Here is a 24,070-nt window from a genome sequence, read left to right as displayed (position 1 = left end):
TGCACGCGCGTGGGGGGGGGGGTGGGGGGTGGGAGCATATATTGATACCAAGTTCTACACCCACTATTGGGCACTGATGACGTTAGTGGGGATGTCGTAGTATCTAGTCCATACTATGCATGATGGAGTTTGTCACTGTAGTGCATGTTTTGCCTCGGCGGAAACCCTAACCTCATGATCCCAACCTGGTATTGGTGGGATAGTCATCCCGAGGTAAAGAGAAGGTGCATGAAGAGGAGCCCAATCCATCGAGGGCTGAATTGAAACAGGTGAAGCTGTGAGAAGCCAAGGGAATGAGCCCTCACATACCTACCTTGTACGGAACGGAGATGTAATGGAAGGTGATATCGGTGTCTTACAATTCAAGAAAACACCTCGCATAGAGCCTTGTGGTGCTCTCTCTCGCATAATCAAGTCTTTCGTGCAAAGAGAGGAGCCTTCGGTGACGTCTTGCCATGCTTCTTCACCACATGACACACGAGGGATGAGAGACATGCCTATGCCAGAGAGGGTGGACAGCCAGGTGGATATGCATATGCAGGGAATGCATCACATGCAAGACATGGTACATTGCCTACAGAATTGGCCCGTGGAGAAACCACACATGGGCTGAGATTTTCTCGCTATACAGGTGATGCACATGATGACAATTCAGCTCGTGGTACTCATACCAAAGAGTATCCCGTGAGCATGGTGATGCAAGGAAAGATGTATCTATGCATGTAGGTAGGCCACTGTTGCCAGGGCCACCAACTCCAAGAGCAGATGCCCCTGTGTCTCGAGTTGCACATGAGCCCCGTGTTGCAAGGGCTGCCCCGTTGGATAGGGGAAAAAGAAAGCATGATGATGATGAGCACCATCGCAAGGAGCTCAAGGAATTCAAAGCAGGTGACAAGTCGGTCCAATTTGAGTCATACCGTGGGGAGTATGATGCTTCCAAGGTCATGGCTTTTATTGCCCAATTTGATGTTGCCTTCAGTGTGATGAGGACTTCATGGAGAAGTCCAAGATTAGACATGTGAGCATGTTCTTGAAGGGCACGGCTGCCCATTGGTGGATCTCCGAAAAAGCTATCTCTGGATCCCGTTGCCACTTGGGATGAGTTCAAGGAGTGGTTTTATGCCCAGTTCTTGCTTCCTAATGCCGTAAAGAGAATTGTTAAGAAGTGGGACAGCATTGATCAAAAGGAGCATGAATCGGTGCAAGCTTATGTATCAAAATTTTGGAAGATTCTCTTGGAAGTATCACCGTTCATACATTTTAGTGATCAAGAAAAGAGGAAGTTGAGGCATCCCTTCTATCAATCGGGACTAAAACTTCACCCAAATCAAACTTTTCCACAACTCATAGCTTCCGCTCTTGCCACCGAACAACTAGAGCAAAAGATCAATCAATCCAACAAGGATGGGCATGCCAATAAGGGCAAAGAGAGGGCTTTCCCAAACTTGCAACAAGGTGGACAGCCACCTCTCAAAAGAGGCCAAACGTGAAGGAAAAGCTGAGAATATCTCTACCAAAGATAGCACAAACAAGAGGCATAAGTTTGGACTCACTCTGGAGCAAAGGGATCAATATGTGAAGGAAGGGAAGTGCTTCGCATGTGGAATCAAAAAACACATGTTTAGAGAATGTCGTCAACGGAAGAAGAATGAAAGCAACAAGTCACCAAAGGTCAATGTGCATGTAGTTCCCTATGTATCTAAGAGGCTTGGATATTGCCTTTGCTCAGGTGCATACAACCATTGCAAGAGCACAAGATGAACATAAAAAGGTTTCCGGGGTTTGTCACCATTTGGCCACCCAACTGGTCCACCCGTGCTTTCTCATTATGTAAATACATTGGACTGGCATCCATGGTAGTTGCATATGCACGGGATTGATGCCAGTCATGTGCAACTGTGGATTTGGCTTTTCGTTTTTGGGACTTGTGCTAGCCATGTGTCAGTCCTCGCCTGGACTCCAACTAACTTTCCCTCTCTATGTGACACCGAGGGTGGACATCTCATCAACTCTCTGTAGAAGTTAGCGTCTCCTTTCATGAGGCTTTATGGCTGTATTTTGACACTTTCGCCTTCACAACACCATATCCAAGCTTGTCACTCTCCTATACATTCCCAATGATTGAAATTCAGCAAAACAGCCCTTTTATTTGCTGTAATTTTTGCTCTTATGACTGAAAACCCTAATTTCAGCCTTCCTTTCTCAAGCTGAATCATAGGGGAAGCTTTTCCAAGGTTCCCTACATCCACTTGAAGACTTTTATCACGAAAAATCGTGATAAAAGAACAAATTGAAGATTTCAGCACTCCATATGCTTCCATCGCGAAGACTTTCGTTGACATCGACTCTACTTGCAATTGGTAAGCTTTAATGCTCAATTATGGAAGCAAGTAGTAGGAGGGAGGAGCAGGACTCCATGTTCACATACCTTGTGTAGTGTTCTCTTGTCCTACATGCTCTCTTGCAGATCGTTTCTACCATGTGTGGGTGGAACAATAGAGAGTAGATGGTAGAGAATATGGGCACTTGAGAGGGTAGTGTGTGTTGAAGGTCTTTACCAACAGCCATATTGTTTGCAATACTGTATTCATATGCATTGGTATGGAAATGTGGTCAGAAATGCCCATGACACCATGTACTTGATTCTCCCAAGATTAATATACACTATTTGAGGGAGGGGCCAGCTGTTCGGCTCATTGTGTGTCTCTTGTCAATTCAGCAAATTACATCTTGTATTGTGCTCGTTGTCCATTAAATCTCAGTGTATTTAAGTGTATTGATTAGCATTGTGTTCAACCAAAGCATTCCACACCAACCGGTGGAATTACAATATCTAATGATCTAATGAGGGAAGATAACACGCCTACTATCCCTGGTTGTGATCTAGTCTCAGCTAGATCCATGAAGGTTGTGGGCTAGTTAGCTGGAAAATCTGCAATAAAATCTTATAATTAAAAGTGCACCATTCATACATGATCGGTCGGGTGCTAATCAGTGTAGACTGATGGAGAATGCACATGCGGAAGCATAAACAGTAAAACTTATGAGAGAGTGCAAAGGAGATTAAGAGAGTTGGACAAGATCACCTTTTATAACAGTAGTAAAGCTTTACAATGGCAATAGCCAGCAAGTTGGACAAGATCACCTTTTATAACAGTAGTAAAGCTTTACAATGGCAATAGCCAGCAACTAAGTGTTGAACTTGTGCAAGGGAAGTGGATGAATGAGTGAATAATGGGGGAACTCCTTATATAGTGCAAGAGAGACCTGGTTGACTGCCTCTAGGGCTGGCCGATTGGCCCTGGACAAAATAAATAGGAGAAAATACATAATATACCAAATAAATGGTAGATCCCCAAAACACTAAGATGCATAAATTCTAACACCCCCTCTGTAGCTCATAGTGTTCAGGAGTCGGAAGAAGATAAGTCGATGAAGATGCAACCATGGACCCTCCAGCATCGCGAATACTGGAATCACCTTGGAGAGAGCACCTGCCATCAAGGAACTTTGCTTGGCCACGAATTCCTACACAAGTGTGCAGTGCACTCCAAGAATAGATGATGAGCTGCTGGACACACCGCGTTCATAATCCCCAACAGTGGACGGAACACATCACGTCCCAAAAGGCCTCGAACAATGAACTTGGAACAGATCCGGTTCATAATCTCTGCTGTACCAAAGATAACCATGTCTTGCCATATGTGTAATGCTTGGAACTCCGAATCACGGTCCCCATGCACCAGTAAGTGGAGCTGCAATCAGTCCCCTCTCCCGCCCCCAAGCCTCCTCTGGTTGGAAGCACATGGGGGGAAACTGCATGTGTACTAGAGAAGTATACCATCTAGGTTCTCCTAAGCCGGAAGCGCTCTGGGAGCTCTAGAAGTGGTACTAGAATCTGTATCACCATCCTGTGTCGTGTCTTTGCGTTTTCTCTGAGATGAAACCTTGCCCTTGGTCTTGTCCTTCTTCTTGGACAAGCAATCTTTGGACAGATGGCCTCTTTTTCCACAAGTAAAGCAGCGACTCCAACCTTTCTTCTGAACTGAGGAAAGTGCCTGATCAGAACTGTTGATTGACACCTTCAACTTACCCTGTGAGATGAGAACGGACTCCTCCTCCAAAAGTAGGGAGCTAAGATCATCAAAATCCAATTGAGTGGAAGTGACCTGGTACCGCAAAGATCGAGAAATCACATCATAGTCCGGAGAAAGCTTGGTTAGGATAAGAGCAGCCAGCTGAGAAGAGGACAAAGCAGCACCCATAGCCAGTAACTAGTCATGGATAACCTTGGTCTTCATGAGAAAAGACTGCATGGAATTGCTTTCAGGGTCTAACAAACCGTAGAGCTTCCCTTGCAAGGTAACTGCCCTCATCGATGAATCTTGAGCAAAGAGATCCTCCAATTTAGACCATGCCTGATGAGCACTGGTGAGAGTTTGTACTGCCGGTGAGACCTTCTTTGTGATGGTCCGCACAAGCACAGAATGTGCCTTCGAGTCCCAATTCTCCTAGTCTTGTAATTCCGCAGCAAATTCATGCTCATGATCCCGAGTCCACTGCCTAGAGTTTTGAGGACGCTCGGGCTTCCTTTCAGTGCCCTGCACAATGTCCCACAAACCCTTGTGGATGAACCAGATCCGCATCTGAAGCTTCCAATGAGCATAGTTGGGTCCTTTCAACTTGTCATCCTTGTTCGTACAGGGGGGAGCCATATTCACAGCAACAAAGAACAAATCTCAGCTCTCAAACACTTCTCTCAAGTGCTTTCCAACAAAGCGAGGCACTAGGAACAATCAGCCCCCTCTCAAACCTGAGAGAGCAAGAGGCTGGACAGCAGCAAAACAGTCCAAGATCCACCGGGAACCTCCTACCGGACTCATGGAGGAAGAAGACAATGTAGGTGTCGAGCAGCACCAAATGCAAAGAACTCACCAAAAACAGATGCCGGTGCAGAAAACACAGCCACAACTCCACCTCTTGCCTCTGTAGAAGAAAACACAGCCTGTAAGGGCTGGCCGACAGCAAACAGCAGGCTGGCTGGACCTGAAAACACAGCACAGTTGGGAAACGCAGCCATTGTTGTCTTTGATCTGCGGCCGGAAGAGTGATGGAGGAAAACGCACAACATAGAAGAGAAAGGTGGGAAGATTTGCAGAGCTTGGAGCAGCCTGGACCTAAGTGTATGATACCATGATGGAGAATGCACAGGGAGAAGCTTAAACAGTAAAACTTATGAGAGAGTGCAACGGAGATTGAGAGAGTTGGACAAGATCACCTTTTATAACAGCAGTAAAGCTTTACAATGGCAATAGCCAGCAACTGATTGTTGAACTTGTGCAAGGGAAGTGGATGAATGAGTGAATAATGGGGGAACTCCTTATATAGTGCTAGAGAGACCTGGCCGACTGCCTCTAGGGCTGGCCAACTGGCCTTGGACAAAATAAATAGGAGAAAATACATAATATACCAAATAAATGGTAGATCCCCAAAACACTGAGATGCATAAATTCTAACACAGACCTGACTGCTTGGCACACCCGTCCAATTGCTGCACTTGTCCGGCACACATGGGCAACCTGTCCCTGATAGTCGCTGCATAGTGCTGCTAGTCTGTAGGTATGCCACATCTCTAGTATCTACCTCAACCACAATGCCTGACCTGTTGCAAAGCCTCAGTCTTGAACTCATTTGACAAGAGTGAAAGCACCTTTTGTCCAAATTGTCAAATGAGTCCCATTCCAGTAGTGTGTCATGACATCATCTTGAGTGCGTTTGATTTTTCTAAGCAACCCATCATCTGCCCCGTTTTTCCAATGATTCTCTTAGTGGACATGTGATATCAGCCTTTTTAATAGCAAACTTTACCAATGAAGCGAGGTACTAACTCCTCTCTATAGAAGACTTTACCTCCTCTAAGGAGCTAGCTTGCACTACACAAATGGCCCTTCAACGTGTTGAAGGCTACTTATCTTATAACCTAGAGAACTTGCTTACTTCAATGCTTACATCAAGATGGTGCCACATATGTTGCATACGTTGCACATGGACTAAGCATGTTGACTTGATATCACATGTGCTATGTTGACATGGTATGTTGCCTATGCTGCTTATGTACATACTCTACCTAGTGACATTAGTTACATCCCATGCTTGTTCATCGACATGGCTCTTGCCAAGCCTACAAAATTACATGACTACAAAAAGTAAAGAATGCCTAGTACTTGAACATTATGATGTGATGCATGACCACCAGGATTGCACAAGCTCTTGGCAAGAAATAGCCGTGGTTGGGTGGTGAATAGTTAGACACATTCATATGCCAACCAGGGTCTTTAAAGATGCGAGTTTTTGGTTGTAAGTTGAAAAACCTATAGCGACACCAGAAGGGTTGTTTTCAAGTGCTTTCTTTAATTAAAATGAGACATTACCATCGTTATTGTGTTTGAGGTCATGGGTTGTGCTGATATAGAAGAACGGCTCTTTAAATCAATGCCAGTTTCTAGCAAAGAACTTTCACAATTTTGTTTGATTGCTATTGATTTGTACAGCATCCACTTTTGGAGCCGTCCTTGACATGGTGACGGATAGGTACCTTGACCTAGCTTTCAAAGGCGCACATAATTTTTGAAATTTTATGCTTTTGCTAAACTAGACAGATTATGAATGTTAACACCTCTTGGCTTCCAGGGTGAGCACAGCAGGACTTTTAGTAGTTCTTTCACACAACTACAAGTGAGTTGTGTATTGCATGTTTCTGGAAAATTTCCTAGGTGTATTTTTTGAAGCTTTGGTGTGCTCATAGTTCTTGTTTTGGTGATGTAGGAGTTGCTTTGGGTTGTTTCTTGGTTTGCTGGCTCTAGACATTGCAAGTCACTGGCTTCAAATGTACAGGTGGGTTGTGTATTACTTATACTCCTGCATTTCATTCATCTTTGTAATACTGAATCTATGTTGGGTATGTGTGTATGCCTATCTATACAAGCTGCCATGCATGTAAAAGGCTAAGAAATATTGTATGAATGTTCAATGGACGCTAGTCCCCAGATATCACAATGTTGTGTATGTGCATAGGTCTTCTGTTTCGTGGATCCTAAATTATTAACATGTTGTTTTAGAAGTCCCTATCTTTTTTTGCAGTTGTGTAAATGGATATATATCTTTGTGTGTGTGTATGCATCCATCCATCCATCCACCCATAAGAAAAGTTCTTTTTACAAAGAGGATGACAGCCCATGTGCATGGGCTTAAAGCAACCAATGGCAAAATTGTTTGCTTATTAGCTCTGTTTGCTTGATACAAGTCATTTCACGGGATTTCTCCCCCAGAACCTCCACTCACTTCAGAATGTATATCCTCGTGCTCAAAGAACTGAAGCGGATTACCAATATTTCCCGCCCCGTGGGATGGGCAGGAAGTGGGATGTCCATCCTTGATGGGCAACCTGAATGGCCCTCCCACTGACAGGCAGGGATGTCGATGGGGGCAGGGAGCTGGACGTCCATCCTTGATGGGCAGCCTGAATGGGCTTCCCAATGACATGCAGGGACATCGGTGTACTGCAAACCACTAGCCTTTTCTGCATATAGAAATATCAAGGTGCTTGGGGCAAACCAAATTCTCATCAAATTGCCAAGCTACAAGAGAAAACTTGGTAAGACATGTTAAAGACAATCTTTACTGGTCTTTGACTAGGTGGAAAATTCTCTGCAATACTAAATGCCACTTTTAAGAGCTCTTTTCAAATAATCAAATGGAATCACTCAACAAAGCATCACATAAATCAAGCCGACATGTAATGTGTCCTAGAATGTCAAAGAAGCTTGTGTTGTTGCAGCACTGTCTCCCCAGGATGCCTGTTGTATTGACACCTCTGATCCAAGACCCTCCCACACAATCAAGAAGGGTATCCATAAACCCTTGCATGCATGGAAGCCTTGCTGTACTTCATCCAGCCCTAAGCCTCCTGATTAAAAACACTAATGCAATAGAAATGAATAGATAGCAGAGAGAAGAGAGATAAACTGTATTTTCAGTATATTGATATGGTACAAAAAGATGTATATGACTGTACAACTTCCATCGCCTTTGGCCTTCCAAAAGAGGACTGAATTCTTGACCAAAAGACTACCTTATGATGGACTATGAGCTGTTAGAAGTCATCTCCTGTCTTTCTGTAGACACCAGGGCCTTTGTTGTGGGTGTGCCCGCCCTTGTAGGTGTTTTCTCATTTTTCCTCACTCCCCGTTTTTTTCCCCATTTTTCCCTATTTTTTTGTGGCTTGGGTGGCAGCCCCGTGGTGGAAGGAGGACCTTTGAAGCTGGCCGACTGCATTTGGACATGCTGCTGCTGGCTGTTTGTGTTGCTTTAGGTCCACGACCTCCCACATAAGCTGGCCGACACCCCTGCTGCTGGCCGACTGGTGATGATGGCTGGTCATGGAGTTTGTGGTCCGGTCGGCTGCCCTACAGCAGGCCGACTGCTGTTTGGGGGCCATATAAAATGGCCCCACAGCCCCTTGTCACAGTTGTATCATTCCGGGATCTTCTCTGTGTGTACAGAGCAGAGTTACACGCCTCTATCTCTCTTTCTCGTGTTGTTGTTTTCTGCATTGCGTTTGCTCTTGTGTTTCCAGATCTGGTCATCATCTCCGCTGCGTATTTTGACATGGTATCAAAGCCTAGGCTCTAGATAGTTCTTGGGATTTGTGTGAGCAAGAGGGGGACTATTGGGTTGCTGATTGGTGGACTGTACGGGACTGTTTGGGAAGAGGAGAAGCAAGAGGACGGCGGGCTGATTTGCTGGACAGCCACTTGCAGGTGTAAGTTCTTCTTTGCTCCCACCCACCCACCCTTTTTCAGAGTACATCCCCGCAATGGCAGATCTATTAGAGATGGCCGAGAGGCATGTGAAGATCCCTACACTCCCCACGTTCCCGGTGGACCGTCAGTTGGACGGGAACAACTACGGCATATGGAAGGTTATGATGGAATCTGTTCTGGAGTCTTACGACCTCGCTGATCTCGTTGTTGTTGGGGTTCCACGGCCGGAAGTAGAGGAAGGGGAGTTACCGTCGATCCGAAAGGACCGGGAGGCACAGGCACAGATGTGGGATCGTGTCAACGCCAGGGTCCATTCGTTTATCTTCCTCAACTGCACACCGCAGGTAATCAATCATGTAAAGCATATGACGCTGGCCAGAGGTATATGGCAGCATTTGGCCTCTCTCCACAACAGGGTATCATCCATGAAGAGGATTTCCTTGGAAGATCGTAAGCCACAGTCCCGAACAGGCATGAGCTACGTACGTCTTTCCTCAGCCATATAAGGAAGGTCGGTCAGTCAGTCGGGATAGTCTCTTAACCCACTTCAAGAGAATCATTCATTCATGTAGCAGTCAGTAGAATCCATAGAGTTTGCATTTAGATCATGGTTTGCATTGCATAGCATTCATTTCATGTGCATGTGAACCTTTCTTTAGCATTTGTACCCTCAAGACCTAGTTGGCAGCCTAATTGACCAGTCGGAAGCATTCAAAGCATTATAAACAACACTTAAAGCCTATTTCCAGGTCGTGTATTATTTAGGACTCAGCCGACTTGCTTAAGCAAACCGACCAGCCCCTAGATGCATATATATGCCTGGCGTTTCTCTCATTCATGCATCATGGATCTTCATCAAGGCTGGAACGCATCTCCCTCTGTGCTCCTCTCTTGCAATGCAGCTTCATCCATCATCCCTTCTGTTGTAGAAAACATACTACTCTCAGCCTGCATATACAGTCATCTACAGCCATCATTCTCTTGCATATTCAGCCCTAGAACAGTCCCCAAACAGCCCCTTTCCCAGCCACAGTTTGTAGCTCTCCTACAGCCCCTTGGAAGAGTGCATTGGCATTGAGATTGGTCATCTTTGGTGCTTCTACTACAGTAGTGTGCAGTCAGCTCATCGTTTGGTCTTTCGAAGGTCTTGCATTCGGGTTTATTCTCACGCCAAAGTTAGTCCTGCATTCTCTCTCTTCAAAGAAATAAAGTAAATACTCCTAGCAATAGGAGGGGGACCCTTCAGTGGGTAATTGGGACTCAAGGTGGTGAAAGATTTGTGTGACAGGTTCTTTCATCTACGCATATTCCGCTGCATGTTACATTGGTATCAGATTGAGCTTGTCCACACACACTGCATCCTAGTGTGAGAGCATCCTTGGATAGTCCAACATCGCGGCTAACTAGACTCCGTTTTCTTATTTTTCTTTGTTAGCTCCATGAGCTTTGCAAGTTGCATGTTCTCAAAACTATTGGGGTATATTTAGAGGTAATACTCTCCACATCTAGCATGAATAGCGAGACTAATTTTGGATTTTCTCTTAGAATTCTTTCCTCTTCATCATCTTCTACACCATACATGAGATTTAGATCTTTAACATACAATGGCTTCTGAGTTGGCTTGTCAGTTGGATCTATCTACATCTTGGGACATATTGATAGTTTGATCTTTTTCTTACTCTTCTTGATCGTGATGGTGTATTTCTCCCAATTCTGCTTAATCTTGCCATGTTTGAGCCATGGTCTTTGAGAGGCCTCTATGAAACCTGCTAGAAGAGAATAGGGAAACTCTCCACCCAACTCGGATATAGGAGTCCTAGCCGGCTAAAATAGCCTTGGCCGTCCACACATGTCCAAACTCCCCTGAACCGCCCATGTCTATAGAGGAGAGTACAAATCATCAGAGGAGCCTTCTTCTCCCAAAGCAGATCTTTCTCTTCCACCACCAGAAGATGCCATAGCTCTACTCAGAGCTCAGAACCCACTTCTCATGGAGCGTCTCCATCTCTTGGAGGCTACCGTAGCAAAACCAACTACTCTAGCTTCCCCCGACTTCATCTCTCTTTTCTTTCAGATGGAACAACAAAGATGAGAAGACGAGTAAGTTCAAAATGAAGAAAAGCAAAGACAAGAAAAAGAAGAAAAGCGAGAACGTGAGGAAGCCCAACGTAGGGTTGACGAAGACCGGCATTACGCTGACCTCGCAACTTAGGAGCACCAGTGAGAGCTGGATCATGAGCGAATGTTACTCGAACACAAGCGGAAAAGAGAGACCATGCATCTGCAGTTCCAACATACCCTGTCTTCATTCTCTCCACCCATCAATGCCACCGGCCAGCCTCCTGTAGCATCAACGACCGTCATCCAGACTTAGCCAAACTTTAGTAAGTATGATGGTAAGTGTGATCATTCAGTTGTCAGTCAATTTATTCATTAGTTTAATGCATATTTTCTTTTGGCTAAGTTGATAGATCCACAAGAGAAAGTCCATGTAGTGGCTCCCCACCTTATAGACAAGGCACTTACCTGGTGGTAGCATTGGTCTAGTTTATATACAAACTCGACCACAGGTTGAAAAGATGCAGGGAGGAAGAGAGCTTGAGCTCTTGCAAGCACACACACTCACACAAACCCGAGAAGAGAACACACAAGATGAGAGACTAAAAATTTGTTGTTCTTCTTCTTCTTCACAACAAAAAGGTTCTACCAAATAGAGAAGAGAAATACAACGTAAGTACTAAAGTACTATGTACGTGTGGTCCTAATGTGAACACGCTAAGTGAGTGAGCTAGCAAGATAAGTATGCCATAACTCAGTGGACTAGTAGCTGGTGTAGTCTAGCTGTAGAATCACTAGCGAAGATCTTTCATGTCAACATTCTACCAAACACTCCAGTGATGTAAGTGGCGGAAACGGTCACCCAGGCATATCATAAGTGTCAGCTCTTGTTGAGCTTGACACCTCAACACTCCCCCTCAAGCTCAACTGCATCTCTAGGACTCCAAGCATAGTCCAGAATCTACGAAGCTTCTTTGCTCCCAATGCTTTTGTGAAAATGTCAGCTACTTGTTCCTCTGTGCTAACATACATGAGATCAATGTCTCCTGCTAAGACCCTCTCTCTCATGAAGTGATAGTGAACCTCTATGTGTTTCGTCTGCGCATGAAAAATGGGCTTCCTCGCCAATTGTATACTACTAAGGTTGTCACAACAGATGACAACCTGTCTGTCAACCTGCAACCCCAAATCACCAAGTAGCTTGCATAACCAAGCTACCTCACATGCTGCCATTGCAGCACCCCTATACTCTGCCTCCGTACTTGACAAGGCAACTATTGGCCCACTGGTAGATCTCCTATCTGCGATACTACCAGCCCAATCTGCATCGGTGTATCCAAACACCTGCAACTCTATACGAGCCTCATAAAAGAGACCATAGTCTAATGTAGACTTCACATAGCGCAATGTGCGCGTCACATCATCCAAGTGTGACTTTTGAGGAACCTACATAAACTGACTCTTCAATCCAACTGTATAGTTCAAATTTGGCCAGGTGATCGTTAGGTAGATCAAGCTACCCACTATCTTCGTGCACATAGTGGGGTTCTCCAAAATCTCACCCGCAACTGCACTCAACTTGCCATTTGAATCTAATGGCATAGAAATTGGCTTATAGACAGCCATACCATATTTGGACAGCACGTCTAGTGTATACTACCTCTGTGACAACCATATATCCTTGGCCGTCCTTATAACCTCAATGCCAAAAAAATATCTTAGCTCACCCAAATCCTTTATGTCAAATTTCTGCTTGAGAAGACATTTCACACTCTCAACTTTCTCTCACTGTCACCTCCAACAATCAAGTCATCCACATAGATTGTGATGACCACAAGGTCCTTATCACTCTTCCGCACATAGAGTGAATGATCAGCATCTGCCACATGAGTTGTGCTAATACTTCTATCTGAGTTGTGCTTTATTTTGTACACTCACTTGCATCCAATAGCCTTCTTGTCCTCAGGCAATAGCACCAAGTACTAGGTCTCGTTTGCATCCAATGCAGCCATTTCTTCATCCATGGCTTTCTTTCAATCTACATTCCCAACAACTTCTTCAAGGCATGTGGGTTCAACACCTTGCACAACTTTAGCCATATATGCATAATGATGAGCCACATAACCATCATATGTCAACCTGTCAACATGTTTTCTAAATCTCCCTGACGTGCGTTGTCCATGATCACTACCTGGCATTTTTTGCAACTTCTCTTGCCTTTCTTACACCATGTGTTCTAATAGTTGGAATCCCAAGCTCATCATCAAGATTGAAGGCTCTGCTCTGAGCCACGAGACTCTCCATCAACATAAGAATGTCCTGCAAAAATGTTGGGCATACTAAGAGGCTCACCAACCTTCTCTTTGCCTTTACATAATGTACCAACTACATTTTCAGGACTAGTATTTTGATGAAGCCTTCCACTACATGGTCTATCAACAAACCAGCACAAGAGAACTTTCCAGGTCCACTCAATGACTCTGATTGCTGACTTGCATTCTGATTGCTGACTTGCATTCTGTGTAATCACTTTTCCAGTTATATCAACCCAAATGACATCTTTCTCGTTTTATCAAACACAACATCTCTACTTACCCTCAAGTTTCAACTCACGTGTAGTAGGGTTATAGCATCTATATCTCTTTTGCTCAACGGAATATCCAATAAACACACATTTTTCTGCCTTTGGATCCAGCTTCGTACGCAACTCATTTGACACATGCACATAGGCAATGCATCTAAAAACTTTCAAGTGAGACAAATCAGGTTTCTTGTCTCCCACTGAATTTCTCCTCTAGCGTTACATCATGTATGGTTGCAGTAGGAGTCCTGACAAATTAGGTTTCTTGCCATTGAATTTCTCCTCTGGTGGTATATCATGTATGGCCTCAGTAGGAGTCCTGTTCATGATATAAACTGCTGTAGAAATAGCTTTAGCCCAATAGCTATGTGGCATATTCTTCTTTGTCATCAATGCTCATGCTATCGTTGCAATGTGCTTGTTTTTCTGCTCAGCAACTCCATTTTGCTGCGGAGTGTATTTACATGTAGATTGTCTTTGAATGCCATTCTTCTCTAAAAAATTAGAGAACTCATTGGAGAAGTACTTTCCCCCTCCATTTGACCTTAGGTTCTTCACATGCTTTTCAGTCTGCTTTTCAGCCATCACTCTAAAATTCTGAAAATGAGTGAAAACTTTACTCTTCTCCTTCATGAAAAACACCCATGCTTTTCTCGTGTAGTCATCTGTCACCAACTTGGACATTTTCGAGTATGAAAGGGGTCTGGTGGACTCCAAGATGTCTAAATATTTGGAAAGTACAAGCTTTGGGAATGGTGGATTATCCTAGAATACAAAGGACCAAAAATTTAGGAGAGTTGCTTTTTTTGGCTCGACTCCGATGGAAATTCTGTTCGTGTCATTATATCTCGAATTGAGCAGATACCAAGAGTTGGCAAAGTGCCTATGACAGAATGTCTACTAGTTGGGATAATTTTAGAGGTAAAGTTTATGGAAGGACCCATCTCTTAGATTGGGACATGTGGCAAGAAAGTGGACCAAAGTGAGACAAGTGATCTGACACTTGTTAGAAAGTGGATCAAAGTGAGACAAGTGGCCTCACACTTATCACTTCAGCTATTGTGTGGCTCTCCACTTGTCATTGTAGCCTTCTCTTGCCATTTTAGCTCATGGGAGGTCCAAATCTCTAAATTGGAGCCCTCTCTCTTCATTAATAGAGGCTCTCTTGCTGCATACTAGCCTCTACCACCGTTACAGGCTGCCCTAATGATGGCTACTCTCTTTCTCTCTCTCTTGAAGGCTGTCCATGAAGAATACCAGCTGTTGGGGACTGTTTTGGAGGCTTCCATCACGAAGCTTGCTGTACCAGCCATTGTACCTACTGTACAAACAATTGTACCTACTGTACCAGCATTTCGCTGCACCAGCCACTGTACCTGCTGTACCAGCTGAATGGAGTGTTGTACTTGTTGTACCAACTCTATTGCATAAAGACCCGTGGTTTTTGGGAAAGAATCAGTACCCACACAGAGGTATATGAATTCTATAGCCTATGTTCCAGCTTGGTTGCCTCGTGTTGGGCTGTGTTATGGCATTTGTATATGGATAATCCGGCATCTCCCGTGGGGAGAGTAAGGCCCTCAAAGCTTGTATATGATATTATTCTCCTTGGGTAATAAAATACTCCGGGGGGGGGGGCGGGGGGGGGAGGGGGGTTCGGCTCATTCCGGCCTCTATGCGGTGAAGAAACTCACCAGAAACAACACTCTTGTTTGACATCTTGTCTTCAATACAAACTTACCAGAAACAACACTCTTGTTTGAGTTGCACAAACTGCTATATTCTCTGTAGCGGTACTATACATACACCCAACTGTCACAACCAGTGACCTCAACTTTTATACGTACACCCAATAACAACCAAATGCCCTTTCTTAGTTCCAAAGATAAAATTCTGCAGAGAATCGAAACTTACTCGCAGTGCATGTGAACGCATGCGAACTAGAAAACGGAGGTCAAGACGCACCCGAAACGCGTTTTTGGTCCCACAAATTTCTGTCCAAAGATCAATATAGTTGCCTTGTAGCTTCGCTCCCGCGAAGACAGCTCCTCAATTGGAGTTCGTTTGCGGGTGCCTTTCGAAGAGCTCCCGACAAGGGTGTAGTAGCCAACACAAAGAGTAGGTGAAGCTCTTACTCTCGTACCGCTTCATGTGCTTCTCTTGCTTGCCGCTCAGCTTCCTAGCATGAACCGGGTACCATGAAAAGATGTAGGGAGGAAGAGAGCTTGAGCTCTTGCAAGCACACACACACACACAAATCCTAGAAGAGAAAACACAAGAGGAGAGGTTGAAAATTTGTTGTTGTTCTTCTTCTTTACAACAAAAAGGTTCTACCAAAGAGATAAGAGAAATACAACATAAGTACTAAAGTACTATGTATATGCGGTCCATAATATGAACACGCTAAGTGAGTGAGCTTGCAAGATAACTATGCCATAACTTAGTGGTCAAGTAGCTGGTGTAGTCCAGTTGTAGAATCACTAGCGAAGATCTATCATGTCAACATCCTACCAAACACGACAGTGATGTAAGTCACCCAGGCAGCTTCTCACTGGGACACCTTTGTCCATGACTTGAAGACTAGATTTCTCCCTCCCCAGTATTTGACCAACCTGGCAGATGAGTTCTATGGACTCAAACAGAACGGGCCGCTCGTGCTTCAGTCTTCCGGTAAGGTTATCACTTTAGCATAGTAGTTAGGGTTATCTGAGCAGGCCAAGATGGATCAATTCATTCGTGGATTGGATCCTAACATTCGGTTCATAGTTTGTAACTTTGAACCCAGTACCTATGATAGGGCTTTAACTCTTGCTTAAAATGAGGAAATGAAGATGAACAGAGGCAAGCCAAAACAACCGCAGTCTAGTACCAAACCTCAGCAACAGCATTCTTCTTTGCAGCTGGGGAAGGGTATCCCATCTTCTAAAGACGTTAAGAAGGACAACAGTTCTAGCTCTAGTTCAAGGAATCCAAGCCTGAGAAAACCCCCGAGGAAAAGGCCAAAGCAGGCATAACTGGAGGCTATCTTTCTCCAAAGGAGCAAAGAAAGTATCAGGTAGAGAACCGTTGTTTCTTTTGTCATACATTAGGGCACGCAGTTCAGCTGTTACCTTCTATGCATCCCATGCTATCCGTGGTATTTGATGCTAAGCAAGAGGGTGAGTGCACAGAAAAGCCTTATTTGAGCTTATGGCTCTACCAAGGGTCGCCAGTTTGCAGTCCTTTTTGACATTGGCAGTTCTGAGGACGCTATCTCTCCCTAGTTGGCTACCAAAATGAGCTGTACCTTAGTGCCCTATCATTTGGATGTAGACAGGTTTACACTTGGTCTCCGCACCCACATATCTCAAAAGGCACAACAGTTTTCTTTTCAGGTTCAGAAGGCCTCATTCCAGCGAGATTTCATTGCCTCGCCTCTTTTGGGGTGTGACATGATCTTAGGAATCCAATGGTTTCACGAGTATGAACCCATTCCCAATTGGGGGTAGGACACTTTTACTATCTGTAAAGGTTTTCGTGAGCCTGTCATGATTACCTTGGGTAGCCTAAGATGCTTGCACGAAAGCAAGCAACCATAGAAGACCATGTGTGGCTACCCAAATATAGGCAAAAGTTATTTTTATAAAGATTAAAAATAGATTTGCATCCGCTTCGATTTCCCCTTGCTGCCATGCAGATCTTCGTCAAGTCCCTCACCGGCAAGACCATCACCTTGGAGGACACCATCGACAATGTTAAGACTAAAATCCAATACAAGGAGGACATCCTGCCCAACCAGCAGTGGCTAACCTTCGCCGGAAAGCAGCTCGAAGATGGACGAAACCATACCTTGGAGGTAGAGAGCTCGGACACCATCGACAATGTCACGGCCAAGTTATAAGCAGTTGCTTGTGAGCGAGGCGATGATAAACCTATGTGTGCAGCCCGGCTTGTAGCGCACGCCATCAGCCCGTGTAGAAGATGAGTTCGGCCATGCTTAGAAGCACAATAGCCAATTGACTGTGAGTAAGGTGTAGCCCGATTGCAACGCATCTACGTGATGGTGGTGACGGCGGTTTACTATAGCCAGTTGCGTTGCACATGAGCATCCATGGCTCATGCACAAGGAGGGCATCCCGTCCGACCAGCAGCGGCTAATCTTCGCCGGAAAGCACCTCAAAGATGGTTGAACCCTAGCGACTACAACATCCCGAGGGAGTCTATCCTCCACCTTGTCTTGCGTCGTGGAGGTATGCAGATCTTCGTCAAAACCTTAACTGACAAGAACATACCACGACCAAGCTATAGGCAGTCGCCTGTGAGCCAGGCGATGAAGAATCTATGTGTGCAGCCCGGCCTGTAGCGCACGCCATCACCTTCCACGACTTCATCAAGAAGGAACTTGAGAGAATCTGTAAATCTCTTGACTCATACCTGAGCTCTGTTTGAAACATCATGGGGACATGATGATGTTGCAATATAATAACGGTGCGCCCTCATATTATAGTAGGGCAGAGGTGCATACTTTCATCGGTGTAGAATATGAGTTCGGCCATGCAGTTAAGAAAAATGGTAAATCAAACCTTTGTCCAAAATTTGTTTTCAGAGAAACTATACCATCGTATCCCAGCTAGGATAAGATCTGTGATGCAGTTAAGATCCAAGACAAGGAAGGTATCCTGCCCGACCAGCAAAAGCTTATCTTTGTCGGAAAGCAATTGGAGGACGACCGCACCCTCCCTGATTACAACATCCAGAAGAAGGTTGGTGCTTTGCCTGCATGCAAGTATGCAGATCTTTATGAAAACCATGACTGGGAAGACCATAACCTTGGAGATTGAGAGCTCCGACACCATTGACAATGTGAAAGCAAAGATCCAGGATCCCGCCCGACCAGCAAAGGCTGATTTTCGACGGAGAGCATCTTGAAGATGGTCGCACCCTCGCTGATTATAACATTCAGGAGGAGTCCACCCTCCGCCTTGTCCTCCGTCTGCATGGAGGCCAGTGACAGGGTTGCTGCTGCTGCCTTTCCAGAGACCCAAGGTTCCTTTCTGTTACCGCTTTATAGGTTTCCTGTTTTGTGTATGTGGCCTATGTATATGATCTGCCGTACTACTACTTCTGTCATGCATTTGGAACATGTATGAGTTGTGCTTGATCACCACGATATTATGGAGATGTATTGTTAATGTCTCCTCCATCAGACACACGGATTTCGGGCAGACCCATTGGGATAGCAGCAGACCATGCATATTTGACATTTTCTGTGACTTGTGGATATGTTAGGCACACCACCCTCTAGTCATACGAGATACCCAAGATATCACTTTACTCGGGAGACCTCTAGGGTATATGGCAGTGCAGTATATGATGGTCTGTTCGCTCTTGACCCGAGCAGTCCACTTGATGAGCTTACGAAAGAGTTGGCAGATGTATTACATGGTTCAGCAGCATATGCTTTCCCGTATACCCCCCCTCTTTCTACCCCTCCTCGCCATACGGCCCCACAGAATGGTTGGTACGATGATGAATGTCGCGAGATTCATGACCGCTTGCAGCAGGAGATCCCCATCCACACACATAGACAAGCCAGAACGCTCTTCAAACGTCTTGTGCGGAAGAAGAAGCAGGATTACCTGGCCAAGCTTGAGATGGAGATATACCAACTATTTTTGGGGCAGGACAGCAAGAGGGCGTGGAAGATGTTCCATGAGCGACAGCCACCCACACCTATCACAGCACCTGAGGCATGGCATGAATATGCAAGAACTTTATATGAAGTACCAGGGCAGCCCCTCATCCCTCATCCATCAGTGACTCGCCTGGATCATAGTACTTTTGTCACCATTCGGATGGTTTTGGATGCTATTGACAGACTATGTAGTGGAAGAGCCCAAGACTAGGATGGTTTGGTGGCAGAACATTTTTCACATGCCAGAGATGTATTGGCACCACTGCTAGTACACATTTTTAACAGGGCCATTTGTGAAGGTTTCCCAGATAGTTGGTTGGCACATACTATTGTACCTCTATTTAAGAGTGGTGACCCCATGATACCAGGGAACTACAGGACCATCATGATTGGCCATTGCTTGGCCAAGATATTCGGATCTATTTTGGATCGAGAGCTCAGTAGATGGGCTGAGACACATGGACTCAAAGCACCTGGGCAAGCAGGTTTCAGACGAGGTTTCACGACTGTGGATCACATATTTACCCTCAGGGCTCTCATTGAGGAGGGACAAGCACTGGGGAAGAGGATATATTACTGCTTTGTGGACTTCCGCAAAGCCTTTGACACGGTGCCATGTGCCAGACTCATGAGGAGATTGCATGACATTGGTGTTCCCGAGGAGATGCAGTGGGGCATTTATGCATTATATGAAGCGTTGATAGGCAGAGTACGGACTCCCGGAGGCATGTCGGATACAGTGACTAGCACCATTGGGGTGAAGCAGGGATGCCCACTGTCACCCACCCTTTTTGGACTTTACATTGATGAAATATCCGACTACATTGATAGGATGGGGGGGCAAGGGGCCAATCTGGCAGGGGTTTGGATACCCATATTGCTATATGCCGATGACATTGTACTTATTGTAGACTCCCCTGAGGGTTTGCAACAGCATTTGGATGCTTTGCAGTCATTTTGTGCAGATAGGGACCTCACAGTGAACCTTGGGAAGACTAAGATTATGGTCTTCAATACCGCACAGGCCTGGGTGACTAGAACCGACCATCAGTTCACTTTTAGAGGTGAATCAGTGGCGTACACTAGATCATGTGAGTAACTAGGAGTCAGATTTAGCGGACCACAGTTCTCTATGAGGCAGGCAGCAGAGGCTAGATTGGCACGTGGATATGCAGCTCTAGGGGCACTAGAGAGACAATGTGCCTACATTCAGTTTCAGGAGCCACGCACCAAACTCTGGTTGTTTGACACATTGGTCACACCTACACTCTTATATGGCTCACCCATATGGGGACCCAGCCTCTACCACACGAGGAGAGAGCCGCTTGTCGGCTAGGTCGGACCAGAGAGAGATTTCTATGATGGATGGCAGGTACTAGAGAAACCACTGGTGCTATGATCGCACGCATGATTCGGAGCAAACCATCGGCTCATGAGATTGTTAGAGCAGAGATACGAGCCGCACCAGTGGTTACCGAAGCCCTGTTCCAGTTAGTGACATTTTTGCAGAGGATATGGGAGCTCCCTAGACCGAGATACCCACACCTAGCACTTATCTCTTCCAGGCAGTTAGCAGCAGACAACGATACACGATGTTGGTACACCCAGATGTGTACCTAGGTGAGATTACGTGGCATGACGATTGATGCACTCCCTCCATTTGATTACAGCCTGGACTGCCCCTTCTTGGACCATAGTTTTTCCATACGAGAACCATACGGCAAACGCATACAGATATGGAAGTACGAAAAAAGTACGGTTCACACCCCCAATAAATTCCATACGTTGGATACCATACGGCACCCTAAATTTAAGGAAAAACATGCTACATATGACACGAAAAACCAAAGAAACTTGAAATTGCAAAGATTTTGGGATTAGAAAAAACATAAATGATGTAGAGCCATAATCCAAACTCGACTTTATATTACTGTAACTTGTTTACATCATACACGTATGATCAATGATGTATCATGTAACATGTTATATAAGTAGGGACTAGGGAGTGTGGAGTGGGCAAATGCCAAAACCTGTCACCTGTAGGTTGTGCCATGCGGACAAACATGAGGAGGTCCAAGCCTGAAGAAGCTGAATAAAACATGAGATGGAAGCGAGCAAAAACATGGATGAATCATGATGGAGTGCTCACTGCTCAGTGGGCAAGCCGCAAAACCTATAGATTGACTCCTGAGCAATGAGGAAAAACATAAGTAGGGAGTGGACAAAACATACGTAGAGAGTGGAAGAATACTAAGTAACCCTAAGTCTCATCAAAGCTCCCCTCATCCTCAGCATGATCATGTCCCAACATGGCTAGAGGATGGCTGGCCATCTGTAGAGGGTGGAGCAATCGAAAATGGTTCCAAAGCCTCATCTGCCTCTTGCAAATCTTGCAAGGCAATCAAGCGCTCCTCATCTTTTTCTTTGTTAAGCATATCAATTACAAATGCGGACCCTGTCAGTGTCTAGAAAAGATGTAAAACATTTTCTTTTTTTGGCTCAAGTATGAAAAGTTTTTCCATACGTGACCATACGCATACGGGTATGGAAGTATGGAATATTTTCCATACGAGTATGAAAAAAACTATGTCTTGGACCTTAGTCGCTCTGAGCACAATAGGGTGATCAAGATGGACATCGTGAGGCTAGATGTAGAAAGGACATGGTCCAGCCCCCCCTACCACTAGGCACGAAGATGGCCCACTATCGGGACCATTTTCTACATCTCCCCCCAGATGGCTTTGTGACACGGTCTACATACATGGACACCCATCTCTCAATGGCATTTGCAGTGCCATTGGACAGATCTGCACTTCATCACATCAGCTGAGGGTAGAGACTGGCAGATACGAGGGGATGAAGCCAGAAGACCGCATTTGTCAGCTATGTCACCAGGAAGTGGAGTCAGAGGAGCACTACATATGTCGATGTACTGTGTACTATGAGATATGAGGGAGATACTGGTGTCTCTTCCGAGAGGGTTTTGGACCATTACGATGTGTGATGGAGTTTGAGGATCAGAGGTGTTTGGGGCTTTTCTTATTGGAGCTCAGACGCCATCGAGAGGCTCTCCTATGAGCCAGGACAACACACCAGGATCCACCTCGCCAGTGAGCCATGACACAGTTTTTTAGGGCCAGAACCACCCCGGCAGATACGACCAGAACCTCCACTACCCCCTCGGAGAGCCAGACGTCCCATAGACGTCCTTCAGGAGGAGTCACCCTTGATAGAGCCATAGCACTTTGTCGAGCGAGACGCCCACGCTTACCAGGACCTCGTCCACGGCCACTTCATCACTGGTGGATTAGAGCCATCATCACCCGCCACAACAGACGACTGCCCCACCACTTTAGTCTCTCTATCTTACAGCACCTCATGAGAGAGATACTGAGATGAGCAGATTATGTTGGTGTTGGACTCACACACACACACACAAACCTGCACATTAGGGTTAGGTGCAGGATGGAGAAGCTCACACAGAAATGAGAGAGAGAGAGAGAGAGAGAGAGAGAGAGAGTGAGAGAGAGAGAGAGAGAGCCAAAAGTGTGGTAGCCACAAAATGCAAGTCAACCCTTGCATGTGTGTCACATCCATATAATATAGAAGTACAAAATATTATATGTAGTGTCCTTTCACACTTGATATCCAAGGGGAAAACCACATGGGAAAAAGTGCCCTCGATTAAGCCCTGTTCACACACAGCACTACCATAAGTGAGCATATGCCTGCAAATCCCCCCTGTAGTGGAAGTGTGAACCTGTACAAGGTAGCAGATCACTCTCTGTATGAGAGTAAGCCCAAAGCTTTGCGGAAAGCTTCAAACTTTTCTCGAGGTAAAGCCTTTGTGGATAGATCTGCAACATTATCTTGTGTAGGGCAGTAAGACAAACTGATCTCCCCTGCATGTAACCTCTCTTTGACATAGTGATAATGAATCTCAATGTGCTTGGTACGTGCATGAAATACTGGATTTCGTGCCACGGCCATAGCACTCTGGCTATCAGTGAGAATGGTGGTGGGTGTCTGCTAACACTCATGAATATTAGCCAATAATCTCCTCAACCATACTAGTGGCTCCATCAACATACTTAACCAATTGATTGGTTGGGGGCCTCTACCGTGAATAAAGAATCAAGCAATTTGTAAGGTAATTAGTGAATATTGATTTTTTCTATAATTTCTCAATGTTTCTCTCTTCTCAACCCCTCTCAAGCTTGAGAAGCTTAATTGGTATGGTTTTTTAAATGCTATTGAAGTTAATTGGTGAATAGTAGTGAAGAGTTACATAATTTAATAAATGCTATTGAAGTTAATTTCCATTTATGCCTTTACACTACTATCTCGGCATACAGTTTATGCATATAGATGATGGCATTGTTATGCAGCAAACAAAGTACATAAAAAGTTTGCTAAAAAGGTTTCACATGGATAAATGTAAGGCCATTTCTACTCCAGTAGAACCAGGTGTACGGCTTACTATGCATGATACTGGAGAGCCTTTTGAGGACGGCATTTACAGCCAGGCAGTGGGATGTCTCATTTACTTGTGTAACACGAGGCCAGACATATCTTTTGGGGTGTCTTTGTTGAGCAAATTCATGCACAGCCCAGGCACAAAGCATTGGCAAACAAGCAGTCAAACGCATTTTTCGTTATCTTCAGGGTACCCTGGATCTTGGTTTGTTCTATCCAGGGGGGGCAGCTTGCAACTTTATGCATACAGTGATTATGATACCAGGCAATCCACAAGTGGGAATTGTTTTTTTCCTGGCAGTTCATGCATATCTTTGTTGAGTAAAAAGCAACCCACTGTTGCCAAATCTACTTGTGAGGCTGAGTACAGGGCAGCCTTCACAACTACAGTAGATTGCTTTCAAATCAGCTTTGAAATCTGAAATTTGTGCTTTGCTAGTACCTGTAATGAGCATGTCA

The 24,070-nt window shown here is 45.1% G+C and overlaps 1 protein-coding gene and 1 pseudogene across 2 annotated transcripts in view; both read left to right on the top strand.

The window, feature by feature from the left end:
- Positions 1 to 24,070, top strand: part of LOC147605257 (putative CDP-diacylglycerol--inositol 3-phosphatidyltransferase 2) — an 86,520-nt gene that overhangs the window by 30,878 nt on the left and 31,572 nt on the right. For both annotated transcript variants that reach the window (XM_086793770.1, XM_086793769.1), the window contains exons 4-6: positions 6,552 to 6,591; positions 6,691 to 6,735; positions 6,826 to 6,894. In XM_086793770.1, the coding sequence (XP_086649896.1) occupies positions 6,552 to 6,591; positions 6,691 to 6,735; positions 6,826 to 6,894 (154 nt within the window). The remainder of the gene's footprint in view (positions 1 to 6,551; positions 6,592 to 6,690; positions 6,736 to 6,825; positions 6,895 to 24,070) is intronic.
- Positions 17,132 to 18,561, top strand: LOC147605258 (polyubiquitin-like; annotated as a pseudogene).

The sequence above is a fragment of the Cibotium barometz genome, chromosome 60, assembly GCF_041138505.1.
Source record: "Cibotium barometz isolate CiBa-2024 chromosome 60, ASM4113850v1, whole genome shotgun sequence".
In the NCBI taxonomy this organism is placed as follows: Eukaryota; Viridiplantae; Streptophyta; class Polypodiopsida; order Cyatheales; family Cibotiaceae; genus Cibotium; species Cibotium barometz.
This window is presented reverse-complemented; position numbering and strand designations above follow the sequence as displayed.